Here is a 14,560-nt window from a genome sequence, read left to right as displayed (position 1 = left end):
GGAGCCGGCGAGCAGCCGGCGCGCAGGCGGCGGTTGCAGGGCCCTCCCTCGGCCCGACGGCGGTGGCGGTCCCGCGTCGCGAGGCACTTCCGGCGCGTGCCGGGGTGGCCGGATGACGTGGCTGAGTCAGAGGAAGTGGCTGAGGAGGCGCGCGGGGCGGGGGAGGCTCAGGAGCGGGCGGTGACGGTGACGGCGACGGCGGCGGCAGAGGAGGCAGGGGCTGGGTGCGGGCCCCGTGCGTCTGTCCGCGCCCCGTGGATGCGAATCGGCCGCGGCGGAGGCGGCGGCGGCGGCGGCGGAGGAGGAGGAGGAGTCGGTGGGCCGGCTCCGGGCCGGTGGGGCGCGGAGGATGAAGCCGCTGCCTGGCGCTCCAGGCGTGGCGGTGGCCGCCGCGCTGTTGCTGCTGTTGCTGCCACGGGCCCGGGCGGACGAGCACGAACACACGGTGAGGCGCCCCGGCCGGTGCGGCCGCCCCGGGCTAGCTCCCCAGTTCCCACCGAGGCAGGCCCCGCGCAGCCTGGAAGGCCCGGCGGTCCGGTGAATCCCCGCGGCGTCCCGAGGACTCCTTCCGGTTGGGCCTGGCGGAGCAGGAACCTTGGGAGCGTGGAGCAGGCATTTCCGTGCGCTCCTGGGACAGGGCTCCGCTCCCGAGTGCTAGGGCCTCCTTCACCCGGCCTGAGCCTCAGTGGCGCCGCACCCCAGGGTCTCGGGGGTCCTGGGGCCGGGAAGGAGCCTGGGAAGGGTTGGGGTTCAGCCGCCGCGGGAGCGGGGCAACGGGCAGGCTGGGCTTGGGGCTTTTGCCCCCAGGGAAGGAGACTGCCTTCTGGCTACTGAGGGCTGCGACGCGGTGGAAGATGGATGCATCGCGATTACCCGGCAGCCACTAACCAGGAAATATCCTACACTTTATGGTGCTCTTTGGCTTTTTTCGCCCGCTTCTACCCAGACCGGATTAAAACCCTGGGGTGGGGTAGCGTTAATAAACTTGAATTGAGGAGCAGTTTACACTTACTTGTAAGTGCACCCAACCTACACACATTCAATTCCTAGGCCTTTCTTGTAACTTTCTCCTCACCTTCCAGCCCCCAAATGAGGCCCCCATCCGGATGGTGTCTAACTAAGGCAGCTTCTGACAAGTAAAGGGTCTTAACGTTTCCCAGTCTTCAGGTCAGGGCTAGGAACAGTCCCTTTTGCATTTGGCCTAAAGTTGATTGGCAGTTTATTTAATTGGCATTCTGACATCAAAGCGTGCATGTGAACGACTCTTCAAGTGGCTTTCACTTAGGGCTGCAACTCTCGTTTTCAGAATGGTAGACTTGAGTAAGGCAGGAAGGTCAGGTAAATTGAGAGTTTGCTTGACGAGTAATTGTTTTTTATACCTTTACCATTAATGATAGGAGTTTCCATGAGAGACTGTGTTTGACTAAGTAAGAAAGATCTGAGGGAGTCATGTCATTTCTGGAAAGTGAGGAAATGAAGCAGTCGTCCTTACATATTTAATGGACCCGATTTTATTTGTAATCAACAAAACTTTTCGCTGGACCCTTGGCTAGCTGGGCTCTTATTTTAGCTAATAAAAGCTCTAAACTTTTGGCTGTTCTACTTTCGGTCACAGCCAGAAACTTCTTACCTGTGTAGGTATATATTTCTTTAGGGACACAGATCTTGAATTGGTGACATGTTTTTATGCTGTACTTGTGGTGGTTCACCTAAGATAATTTTTTTGGGAGGTTAAACAGCGTAAGACGATTTCCTTTTGTTTTCTTCTATCAGATAAGCTGTCTCAAAGTTTAAGAACTGCTATTGTTTCACATAGTATGCAGGGACCATGTATAGATTTGGGTCTTTGATTATTTTTAAATTTTCAGTGGGCATCCATCCTTTTGTTTAATGATATTACTAATATATTTCCAATTAAAAAAACACTTATGAAAAGTTACCATATGATACTCAGAATCTCAATGTGTAGTTCCATGATACAGGCATATAGGCTGGAAAGTGTACTGTATTCTACTTTTTAATCTTGTAATTATCTTGTGACATACTGCTATAAATAGGGAAACACAATTAAAATTTTAAAGATTGGATATATAAAAAGGCTTTAGAATAATTTACAAATTAAAAGTTTAATTTCAATGAAGTTTTATTGCTAGGACTATTTCAGTTTTTTATTCTAGTAATTGAATATAAGATATTTCATGAAAGGTTTTTGTTGACTGCCACAAAAGAGAATATGGTATATATGAGATGGTTGCTAGACAAAAAATTTAGAATCCATATTACTTCATGTCTGCATTGAACTGCTCTTACTTGGTTACCCATTATTAAATACCTGTTATTTATTTATTTTTGAGACAGAGTCCCACTTTGTTGGCCAGGCTGGAGTGCAGTGGTGCTATCTCACCTCACTGCAACCTCAGCCTCACGGGCTCAAGCAGTTCTCGTGCCTCATCCAAGTAGCTGGGATTACAGGCATGTGCCACCACACCTGGCTAATTTTTGTATTTTAGTAGAAGGGGTTTCACCATGTTGACCCAGCTGGTCTTGAACTCAAACGACTGGCCTCAAATGATCTGCCTGCCTTGGCCCCGCAAAGTGCTGGGATTAGAGGCGTGAGCCACTGCGCCTGGCTAAATACGTATTTTAAAAAGCAAAAAAAAAAAAAAAAAAAAAAGTTACAGGAAGAATAGCATTTAAAATAAGCGTAAAATTCAAATGTGTCATTTATATTATTTTCATTATTAGCCAAAATCTTTTGCTTTTCTAAGTTTCTTGAAAATATTTCTCAAAACTAGGCATTCATCTTAGCCAGATAACAGTACTGAAAAAGCTGTATGGTCAAGTAAGTTTTATTTTTTTATTTTTTTTCTATCAAAGAAGCAGAAGTAGCTAGTAAAGGGAGAATAATACTAAAGGAAGAGGAGACGTTGGTATGGACAGGTTGCTGAGTAGGTGTTTAGTAAATATATGTATAATTGAATTATCAAAGAATAACTTTTAGAAGCTAAAGCTGGCCTTTAGATTAATTGCCTGTAAAGATTGTTTCCAGATAAAGATAATAGCTAGTATGTCTTTTGTAGCAAAATGGGCTATCCACTGTTCTTTTTTTTTTTTTTTTTAAGAGGCGTAGTTTTGCTCTTGTCACCCAGGCTGGAGTGCAGTGGCACAATATCCGCTCACTGCTATCTCTGCCTCCTGGGTTCAAGCAGTTCTACCTCAGCCTCCCTAGTAGCTGGTATTACAGGTGCGCACCACCATGCCTGGCTAATTTTTGTATTTTTAGTAGAGACGAGGTTTCACCATGTTGGCCAGGCTGGTCTTGAACTCCTGACCTCAGGTGATCCGCCTGCCTCAGCCTCCCAAAGTGCTGGGATTACAGGCGTGAGCGTGAGAAGTCATCTATTAATAACCTATGAGGTGAGTAATATGCCCCTTTTATAGATGGGGAAAGTGAATCTAGAGAGGTGAGATCACCTGCAGATAACACATATCTGGTGGGGTAGAGGTGGGATTTGAACTTAGGCATTCTGAGTTGATAGTCTTCTACACTGTGAGCCGCCATATGCTCTACTCCCTTTATCCTAAAAATAAGACAGTAAAGCTCAATTAGGTATTGAGCGGTTCTCTATATTGATTTTTAAGTGCTTAAATGCTGAGATAAGTGTGGCTCTATAATGAGTTGTTTCTGAGATGTTTGGGTTAGCATTAAGGAGCAATAGGGTTGACTTCATGGGCACGTGCCCTGAATAGTCACACAAGACTGTGGGAGAGCTTGTTTTCATGCTGTCCTGTAACATCTTGAAGTTTTAAATTTTTGAACAAAGGGCTCTGTATTTTTATTCTGTACTGGGTCCCACAAATTATATAGCTTGTCCTAAGAGGAGGCAATACCTTATGTCCATTCCCCAAAGCCCCTGATTTCTCTTACTGTACCTACTGAATTAGGATTCAGGTGGCCATCTGACCTATATGCTATTTTTTTCTTTTCTTTTTTTTTTTTTTAGACGGTGTTTTCGCTCTTGTTGCTCAGGCTGGAGTGCAATGGCGTGATCTTGGCTCACTGCAACCTCTGCCTCCTGGGTTCAAGCAGTTCTCCTGTCTCAGCCTCCTGGGTAGCTGGGATTACAGGCATGTGCCACCGTGTCCAGCTAATTTTGTATTTTTTTAGTAGAGACAGGAGTTCCCCATCTTGGTCAGGCTGGTCTCGAACTCCTGACCTCAGGTGATCCGCCCTCCTTGGCCTCCCAAAGTGTTGGAATTACAGGCTTGAGCCACTGTGCCTGGCCCTATGGTATATATATACATATTTTTATGTGCTTATTTATCCAAGGTTCTTTTAATAGTCTCTGAAGAGTGTTGAAAAGGAAATGTACTATTGACTTAATAGAGGCTGTATGTACATATCTAGAATATGTAAGAATGTGTTCCTTTTAATTTTTAAAAGTTGAATTATATATGCATTACAGACATGTTTTTTGAAATGAAAATTAACACTTTTGTGGAAGACAGGCTTTTAATAAGTGATTGAAGGGATATAGGCTTCTTTATAGAGTCAGTGAAAGGTGTGTTTATGCTTATTTGGTTTTCTGAAACTCGAAGCACTTGGAAGCATCTAGAGTTAGATTACTATGTCTTCTAAGATTCCGAAGGGCTCCATTAAAAACGATTTCAGATTGAGAATCATAGAATTTTAGAACTAGAAAGACTCGGTAATTTAATCCAAAACTCCTCATTTTCCTAATGGCCTATACAGGTTCAGAGACTTGCTCAAGGCCACAGAAAGAATCAGAGCTTCCTGATCGCTAGTCTTGCCTTTTCTACCTGTCTTGTACGTATAATTGCATAGTTTTAATATGTAAAGATGTTAGCACCAAAAACCCAGTACTTAGGGGCGCAGGAATCTTAGAGCATTTTATGGTTTGCACTGTAGCCTTGAATTTTTGTGGGTTCTGTTTCCTTAACAAGATCACAAAGTCAGATTTTTTTTTTTTTGGTCTGTTACATACACATGCACTGTGCTTGGCACAAGTGGTATTTGATCAGTGCTTGTTGAATGACTTGAATAATTAGGGAGCTACTAGTGACAAGGATGTGCAATGTGGAAGCACAATGAACAAACTCAGGCCATTATTAATTTAAGATGCATTGTCTCCTGTTTTGATTTGGGGGTCCTACCTAGGCTAAAATTCCCTATTTCTCTGTGGCCCAGTATACTGGTAATCTTGAGATTTCTAATATTGGACGGACTGAATGCCTGCCAGAATCGTTTACTCAGCCTCTGCCTCATAAATACTTTGTATTATATCACTGAGTGATTTCAGAAATGTTTTGTTTGATTTACTTTGGCAAATGGCAACCTTTTGTCTTTGTCTCTGTTGGGAGTATATGAACTCTTGAAACTTACTGAAAATTTGTAAAGAGTATAAGCTGTTGGCCGGGCGCGGTGGCTCAAGCCTGTAATCCCAGAGGCCGAGACGGGGCGGATCACGAGTAGGAGATGGAGACGCATCCTGGCTAACGACAGTGAAACGCCGCGTCTCTACCAAAAAAATACAAAAAACTACCGGGCGACGGTGGCGGCTCCTGTAGTCCCAGCTACTGCGGAGGCTGAGGCCCAGGAAGAATGCGTAAACAGTGGTCGCCGCGGAGGCCGGAGCTTTGCAGTGAGGCTGAGACATCGGGCCCAGTGCACTCCCAGGCCTGGGGGCGACAGAGCGAGACTCCGTCTCAATAAAAAAAAAAAAAAAAAAAAAAAAAAGAGTATAAGCTGTTTACTGTAAGTGCCATTTGTGAGTTATCTAATGTGATTGTTAAATAACGCAAAGTTCGTTGTCCTATTTTCAGCTTCTACGTCCAATGATAGACTGAAAAGTTTTTTAGGTACAAAGCTATTTTTGAGAGAGAGTAGTTAATCCTTCAAGAGCTATTCAAAAACTTATAAAAAAAAAACATTCTAATTTATTTGTATTGAATTCGATGCTGTGTTTTAATAATTACAAAGGGCTTGAAATTATGATTTCTGAAACATTTAATTTTGAAGTAAACACACATATTTTTCTGCCCTTTGTATGAAAAGGAAGGTAGCAATTTGGTGGCTTGTTCTGAATTATGCCTCAGTCCTTTGCCCCATCCTATGTAAATTGTGATTTCTTATTCAAGATTTCACATGACTACGTCAGCAATATTATTTTCTAAAGCGTTTCTCCTGAGAATAATTAATTCGTGACCTCTGTCAAGGAGGAAAACTTCGGTAACCCCCAACACATAAACAGTATTTAAACAAGAGGGGCCCAACATTGATGACTTCTTGAGAATAAAGGTCGTTCCTTTTGAGATTAGAATGCAAATAATTTCTTAGAAGGTTTTTTTTTTTTTTTTTTCTTCCAGGCAGATTAAAGGCTCATGTGGAAAAGTTACTCGGTATTCAGGACTGCCTTTAGTTGCTTTGTACACCTGCACTGTTTTCATATTTCCTTGATTTAGTTTTTTGCTCTTTAATGAATGAAGCTGACGAGGGATTAGCAAAAATACTGACCTTTCAAACTTGATGCTGATTAATTTGGACAAATTTTTTAACATCTCTGTTCTTTAGTTTTGTTTTTGTTTTTAGTCTGTAAGATGGGGAAATAATAGGACCTATTTTATAGAGTGTTGAGACGATTATTTAAATGTTCATGTGAAGACCTTAGAACTATACCTAGCTCATAGTATGTATTTATTGTTAGCTAGTGATGTTATTGTTACAAAAATGGTGAGATCATGTCATGTTAGGGTTTGGTGACTTAAGGTTTTACCTGAGGATTTGAAAAAGGAGGATTTGAGCAGTTCGGAAGGGTTAGTAGAATTTGGCTAAGTGGAGAAAAGGAGGGCATTCTAAATTTGGGGGAATGACGAAAGAAGATGAAACAGAAAAGGGGAGAAAGACAATATCATAAACCGTTTTGGCCAGCGTGAACGACTTAAGTGTAGCCGTGAGATTCTTCTGAGAGCTGGAAAATAAGTAGGTGAAGAATGCTGGTAGCCTGAATTGGCCTCCTCTCACTTGGCCATTTCCCAGGGAAGCCTCAGATGGAAGGGATTATTACCCAGCTTAGGGATTCCCTGATTCACTGCTGTGCTTCTGTGACTCCACCCCCCACCTTCTTCTGGGCCTGGCACTCCCTTGCCACAGACTGTGGAGCTCAGGGGCTTTGTCAGAGCTTTAGGGAAAGGAAAGGTTTTGATTTGTTTTGTTTTCTCCATCAGACGTTGTGTGAAGTCTTTTGGTATTTTTTAATTTCAAAATATTTTAAAACATTTTCTCTTGAGAAAGAACTCTTGATCTTGTCTTGGAAGCACTTATTCTCAGGGACAATCAAGGGCTGCAATGAAAAGTAAACATTTTAAGTTCATTGTATTAAACCACAGTCTGCATAATAAGGAGCAAAATAAAAGAAAAAAAAGCATTATTTTTGCCTTGCTATTCACCCTGAACTCTCAATATGTGTATTTCTAATTACTATTTCAGTCCTCTTCCCAGAAAGAATCTTATACTGCAGAATGGTGTAAGTTTTGTTACAGTGCTGGCATCACATCGTAACTCTACCACTCTGTTGAGGGTTCCTGAATGTTTAAAATGAGTGACTTCGGAAAATATGGCTTAACTTTGACTGGGACCCTTAAATTATTTTAGTCCTTATGTTTTAATTTGTATAAAATAAATGGATGCCCTATTTTAAAGGTATTTATTTTCAAAGATTTTGTCTATTTTAAAGGAAAAGTTTTGGAATTTATAGGAAAAGTATTTTTGTGCTTATTTTCACAAATTACATTTATAACATTTCTGCAGACTCAGCAGGATTAATGGCAAGGTGCTCTTTAACTGGTCGTCTCATTCAGCATTCTGCTCTTAAATAGATGAATTATGTTACCTCCCCTTATTTTTCTGGAAAGGTAACTCTTACAGTCAGTGTACATCATCATTTCACATCCTTCAAACTTCTTTTACCAAGTTGCCAATGAACTTTACATTTCAGCATTTCTTCAGTGTTTTCCCGTCATATTTATTAAATATCTATTTGCCTTGGTGGATAGGTTCTTTTTGTTAGACAGAGTCTCACTCTCTCACCCAGACTGGAGTGCAGTGGCACAATCTCAGCTCACTGCAGCCTCCACCTCCCGGGTTTGAGTGATTCTCCTGCCTCAGCCTCCCAAGTAGCTGGGATTACAGGCATGTGCCACTATACCCTGCTGATATTTGTATGTTTATTAGAGATGGGGTTTCACCGTGTTGGCCAGGCTGGTCTCAAACTTCTGACCTTAAGTGATCTGCCGGCCTTGGTGTCCCAAGGTGCTGGGATTACAGGTGTGAGTCACCACACCTGGCCATGAACAAGTTTTAATTCTAATATCAACTCTTGTTAGTTGGTAGTGATTGGTTTAGACCACTGTTTTGAGAACTCTGAGGCAGTATCTATGTTCAGCAGAAAGGAGTTAACTTTTTGATTAGTGCTGTGTGGCCATGAGCATTGGATGGAAGAGTGGGGGCATACATAAATTTGTCAGTCTCCCCAGACAAAAAGAATAGTAATGAATGCGGATATACAGATATGTTAACATTTAGACGTTTGATTCATTACTTCCTACATGAAGATTATCTACAGTTTTTCTGAACTCCCTTGAAACAGCTTATGATTTTCCAAATTGTTATTCGTCCTGACCTTCTCTGCCAAAGTGAATTTAATCATTCCTTTATTGTTGCCCTTTATTACCTTAATTATAATACTTATTTTTTCTTTGTTAATCATTTACTTGTCTGATTCCACTGTGGATTATGAACTTCTTAAGGAAACGACAGTATTTTATTTACTTTTATATTCTTAATACCTAACACTATGCTTGGTACCTGTCACATGTGTATTCAAAAGGTGAGATCATTTGTTATTTCCTTAATGATCTGGCTGTTGTCTTATATGAACAGTGAGGCATTTATGTTTGAAAATGAGATGACTAGGTCTAGGTCTTAGGGTGGTAGTCGTGTGAATCAAAAGAAAAAGGCAGATGTTTTGGATAAGAACATGTAAGTTAAATGTTTTTGGGTTTCCTGGAGTGCAGAGAGATTTGGGGTTTGAGTCTCGCATGTCTGAGAGAATGGTAGTACCGTTAGAAAAATGAAGCTGAGGCAAGTGGATTTGGGTAGATGAGTTTGGTTTTGGAGATGTTAGGTTTTGATTGAAAATGTTTGTTAACTAGTTTTAGATGGAGGACTGGAGATAAGGATTTCATAGTAGGCCAGTTGGATAGGTTCTTCTATTATATGCTCCATAGCAACCTACCTTATTGTTTAATGCCCATCTTTCCCCCAGAAGGGCAGGGAACACATCTTGTTCAAAGCTGTATCCTCAGTTATAAACACAGTTGCTTCACATGCTAAGCACTTAGTAAATAATTGTTTAGTAAATTAATGTCTGCACTATTAGTTGATTTAAATGCATCCAGTGTTGTCTTTAATTTATATTGCTACTTAGAATTATTAGTTTTAAAATTACTATGGGAATCACTTTCTATAGAATCATTGGAACTTTAAACTTGTAGAGATCTTAGAAATCTTTGACAGGCCTCCCACTTGTACCTTGGAACTACCCAAAGTCATTATTGACCACACTTCAGATTTAGCTATGTATAGTATTCACTGATATATATTTCCATAATTACTTATTCAAAGAAATATGCATATAGTGCATGTCTTTCAGGCTGCTAACAAGATAGAATATTGGCTTGAATGGACTTGTGGAGGTTCTATAGTAGTCTTCTTCCTTGTGTTTGGTCATTTCTGTCCTCTGTAGTACTTTGACCAGTGGTTGTGTGAAAGTCTCGCAAGGAAATGAAATTTTATTTATGCTTGCTGGCAATGTTAGTTTTTGTTTTTTTGTTTTTTAATTTATTGATTAACATGAGGTTCTGCATAAACTATTGATTTTGTTTCCTCCTTCTTTGTCCATGTTAGCATGGTGAATCATGCTGGTTGCAGGTTTGCCATTATTTGATAGTATAAGTGTAAATAATAGACGTACTCTCATGAGCTGTTGGACTTAGTTTAAACGCTATCTTCTATAAAACAAGTTTGGAAAAGTTGTGTCTTCCCGAGACTACAATCAGAGGATATAATTTTAAAATTCACAAAGTTTCATTTTTATGATGTGGACATTCATCATCAGATTAAGCTTCCAGTATTTTATTTTATAGCTTCTTGAACAGAGATGATGCACTTTTGTTTAGAACTCATAACAAATATTCCCTTAATTTGAATTAGTTTTTTTTTTTTTAATTCATTTGCTTTTCTTGTTTCAGTATCAAGATAAAGAGGAAGTTGTCTTATGGATGAATACTGTTGGGCCCTACCATAATCGTCAAGAAACATATAAGTACTTTTCACTTCCATTCTGTGTGGGGTCAAAAAAAAGTATCAGCCATTACCATGAAACTCTGGGAGAAGCACTTCAAGGGGTTGAATTGGAATTTAGTGGTCTGGATATTAAATTTAAAGGTAAGTAAACCTTAATAGTCCTTACAATGCAATTCGGAATGTAGACAAGGGTTTCTTAACTTTGGCACTATTGACACTGGGGTTGGATAATTCTTTGTTGTATGGAGCTGTTATGTACATTGTAGGAAGTTTAGCAGAGTCCCTGGCCTTACCCGCCAGGTGCCAGTAGCACCTTGCAGTTTTGAAAACCAGAAAAGTCACCAGACATTGCTAGTTGCCATCAGTTGAGAACCACTACTTTAGACTCTTAACGTGTGTTTTAATCTGTAAATGAAGTGTATTGCATTTAGGAAAGTATATTAGTAATTAACAAAGATTTCCTTTGAATATTTATAAGATAATAAAATAGATAATTGTTAATAAAATTGTATTTCCTTAACATATTTCCTTCTGAAAAGTGTTCTCTAGTAAATCCCCTATTGATTAGACACATGTGGCCTGGGAAGACCTTCACAGATATTTAACAAACTACTTTCTGGAGGTCTGAGGCTTTAATGGGATGCGTGGATACTTAAAATTCTTGTGTAAAGTCTCAAATTCAGACTTGTACTTGCTTAGCATGTATTATTTATCAGCGTTGTATTGATTTATCCTGAATACCTATAGGATATTTAAATTTTAAGTCAAAGACTTGTTAAATTTCGGGGAAAAAACTTCACCTTATCTAGTTATGTGGGTATCCGTTTGTCAGGTCCTTTGAGTGTGTTTATACTTTTCATTTTTTTTCTGTGAAGTTTGTCAGGGAGTGTATTTCCTGCAGAGGTATTTTAGAATGGTGATCAGAAGCTTGAGTAATTGAATTTTTGCAGGATCTTTGGTTAGGTGTCTTGGTTTTTGAATACATCACGGATCCGGTAAACAGGAGCTTTGGATTTTAATTCCCCTCTTTGTTGTTGTTGTTGTTGTTGTTGTTTTTTTGGTGCTGTATTCATTTTAGTAAAATTGTTTACTGCAGTTTTGACTTCATTGTCTTCGTGTGTAAGATGAATAGTCACTGACTTATGGTATTTTTAGTACTAAAGATGTTATTATTTTAGTACTTTGGGGAAAAGAATGACAATGAGATTTTAAAGATAATATTACTTTAATTTCGATTTGTTAAATTTTATTCTTGTTTTAAAATTGTTCAGTTATTGTTGAAAATAGGTATACTGTATATATTTACATTCTTCCCCTCCCCTATCCCCTCTTTATAGTCTTTGGGGCTTAATTATAAAATTAAGTTGTAAATTTAAACCACAGTGGCATGGCCTGTAATTTTATGAATCACTGTAAACATACCTTTGAGGCTTGTGTTTTAATTTAATTAGATAATTTAAGTATTTAGTCACAAGTAACGAGAAAAAAACTAGAAAATGTAATCTTTGAGATTTCGTCTATATGTAATCATCTGCTCTTTTTCCGTATTTGGTGTACATTTCTAGTTTATTAAAGGGGAACCGACAAGAGGAATAGGCAGAACTCCTGAATCCTACTTTGCTACTGTGTACAGATTTCATTAGTTTTGAGATCCTCACTCATATTTACAAAGAGTACTTATTCAGCAACCTTTTTTTTTTTTTTTTTTAATCTTTAAGTTCTGGAGGTACTTGTACAGGAACGGGGTGCTAGTTTTGTTACATAGGTTACACGCTGCCAGGGTGGTTTGCCTGCACCCATCAACCCGTCACCGCATAGGTAATTCTCCTAAATGCCTATCGGCTCCCCTTCCACTCCCAACCCCTGACAGGGGCCTGGTGTGTGATGTCCGCTCCCCTGTGTCTGGGTGCTGTTCTCATTGTTCAGCTCACCACTTATGAGTGGAAGAACTGAGGTGTTTGGTTTTCTGTTCTTTGTGTTAGTTTGCTTGAGACATGGAGGTTCCAGCTTCATCCATGCCCTGCACAAGCGATATTGAACTCATGTTAGTTTTTATGGGCTGCATAGTTTCATGGTGTATATGTGACACATTTTCTATCTATTCTTCATTGATTGGCCATTTGGGTTGGTTCTAAGTCTTTACTATGTGACATACGTGCTGCAGTAAACATGTGTGCATGTGTCTTTATAGTAGAATGATTTATAATTTTTTGGGTATATGCTCCAGTTAATGGGATTGCTGACGGATCAAAATGGCTATTTCTAGTTCTGTATCCTTGAGGAATTGCCACAACTGTCTTCCACAAATGCGTTGACTAATTTACACTCCCACCAGTAGTGTAAAGCGTTCCTGTTTCTCCCATCCTCTCCAGAATCTTGTTGTTCCTGGACTTTTTAATGATCGCCATTCTAACTGGTATGAGGTGGCATCTTCGTGGTTTTTGATTCGCATTTCTCAATGACCAGTGATGATGAGCTTTTTTCATATGTTATTGGCCCCATAAATGGTCTTCTTTTGAGAAGCGGTCTGTTCATATCCTTCGCCCATTTTTTGGATGGGGTTGATTTTTTTCTTGTAAATTTGTTTAAGTTCTTTTTAGATTCTGGATTTAGCCCTTGTCAGATGGGTAGATTGCAAAAATTTCTCCATTCTGTAGGTTGCCTGTTCGCTTTGATGGATAGTTTCTTTTGCTGTGCAGAAGCTCTTTAGTATTAAGTAGATCCTATTTGTCTATTTGGTTTTGTTGCCATGCTTTTGGTGTTTATTAGACATGAAGTCTGCCCATGCCTATGTCCTGAATGGTATTGCTCTAGGTTGTCTTCTAGAATTTTATGATTCTAGGTCTTACGTTTAAGTCTTTAATCCATCTTGAGTTAATTTTGCATAAGGTGTAAGGAAGGGGTCTAGTTTCAGTTTTCTGCACATGGCTAGCCAGTTTTCCCAGCACCATTTATTAAATAGGGAATCCTCTCCCCATTTCTTGTTTTGTCAGGTTTGTCAAAGATCAGATGGTTGTAGATGTGTGGTGTTATTTCTGAGGCCTCTGTTCTTTTCCATTGGTCTATATATCTGTTTTGGTACCAGTACCTTATCTGGCAATCTTAAACCCCCTTTTATTAGTTCCTAGAGGCTGAGATGGAGGGATTATTTAAATAGAAGAAGATTGTTTTCATGGGTAAAAAGTGGGATTTATTTTCTTTTCAGACTAAGCTAAGCACCATTAGATTAAAAAAAGAAGAGCTAGCCAAGTGTTATTCCCTGAGAGTTGGTGATTCCTAGGGGTCTTACCAAGTTTCCATGTCCAGCCTGGATATGCTGCTAAAGAAGCTGTTAAATTAAGTGCCCGGATGAAATGGTAAATGCTGATTAGATTTATCTTCTCCCTCTATTGTAGCTCTTTGCTTGCTGTGTTCAAAGATAAAGTCAATCATGCTTTGAAAAGTGTTGTAGGTTGTCACATAGCCAAACATTTAAAAAATAGGATACACCTTAGAGATTGTGTCATCCAGTTCCCTCTCCCAGAAGCCCAGAGGTAAAAATGATTTATCCATGGTGTATCATAGCATACTAATAATAGAAACTGGAACATTATGCCTCTTGTGAACTATAGAAGTATTTACCATATATTCTTAATCTTTCATCTCTTAAATATTTGACTTTTAAAGATTATTCTGAAGGCATATTCAAATAAAACAAAATTTTGGGAATGTGAAACCAGAGAAAACTATACGTACACATACATACATGTTTGAATATGCATACACACACATCTTTTTTTAACCTAGTGGATTGTGTCAGGCTCCATGGATTGGTATCGTTTTGTAAAATGACGATTACTAAAGAGACTATTTAAAGGAACTAACGTTAGTCTAACTGTAATACAGGATGCCTCTCACTTAAGATTTTATATACAACTTTTTCTTGCTAATAATCTTATATTCTAGCACTAGACAAAAATGCTAAATTGAGACCATTTTAAGAAAATGCATTAAATATAGAAGGGCTGACTTAGGTTAGGCCTCCTTGAACCTGGTTTGAATTCAGTATCCTTCAGTTTTAGAGGGTACCTCTTGGAATCTTGCCATCATAGTGTGGAAAGAAGATGTGCTTTAGGGTCAGAGAGACTTGATGCATCCAGCTCTGCCTCTGCTTACCTGTGTGGTCATGGGCAAATT

General features: G+C 39.7%; 1 protein-coding gene across 1 annotated transcript in view; it reads left to right on the top strand.

Moving 5' to 3' along the window:
* Nucleotides 1-92: 92 nt before the first annotated feature.
* Nucleotides 93-14,560, top strand: part of TM9SF3 (transmembrane 9 superfamily member 3) — a 71,355-nt gene continuing 56,887 nt past the window's right edge. The window contains exons 1-2 of the mRNA XM_017879998.1: nucleotides 93-445; nucleotides 10,330-10,525. Coding sequence (XP_017735487.1) covers nucleotides 350-445; nucleotides 10,330-10,525 — 292 coding nt within the window. The 5' untranslated portion in view covers nucleotides 93-349. The remainder of the gene's footprint in view (nucleotides 446-10,329; nucleotides 10,526-14,560) is intronic.

The sequence above is a fragment of the Rhinopithecus bieti genome, unplaced genomic scaffold (assembly GCF_001698545.2).
Source record: "Rhinopithecus bieti isolate Rb0 unplaced genomic scaffold, ASM169854v2 scaffold_425, whole genome shotgun sequence".
Taxonomy (NCBI): Eukaryota; Metazoa; Chordata; class Mammalia; order Primates; family Cercopithecidae; genus Rhinopithecus; species Rhinopithecus bieti.
This window is presented reverse-complemented; position numbering and strand designations above follow the sequence as displayed.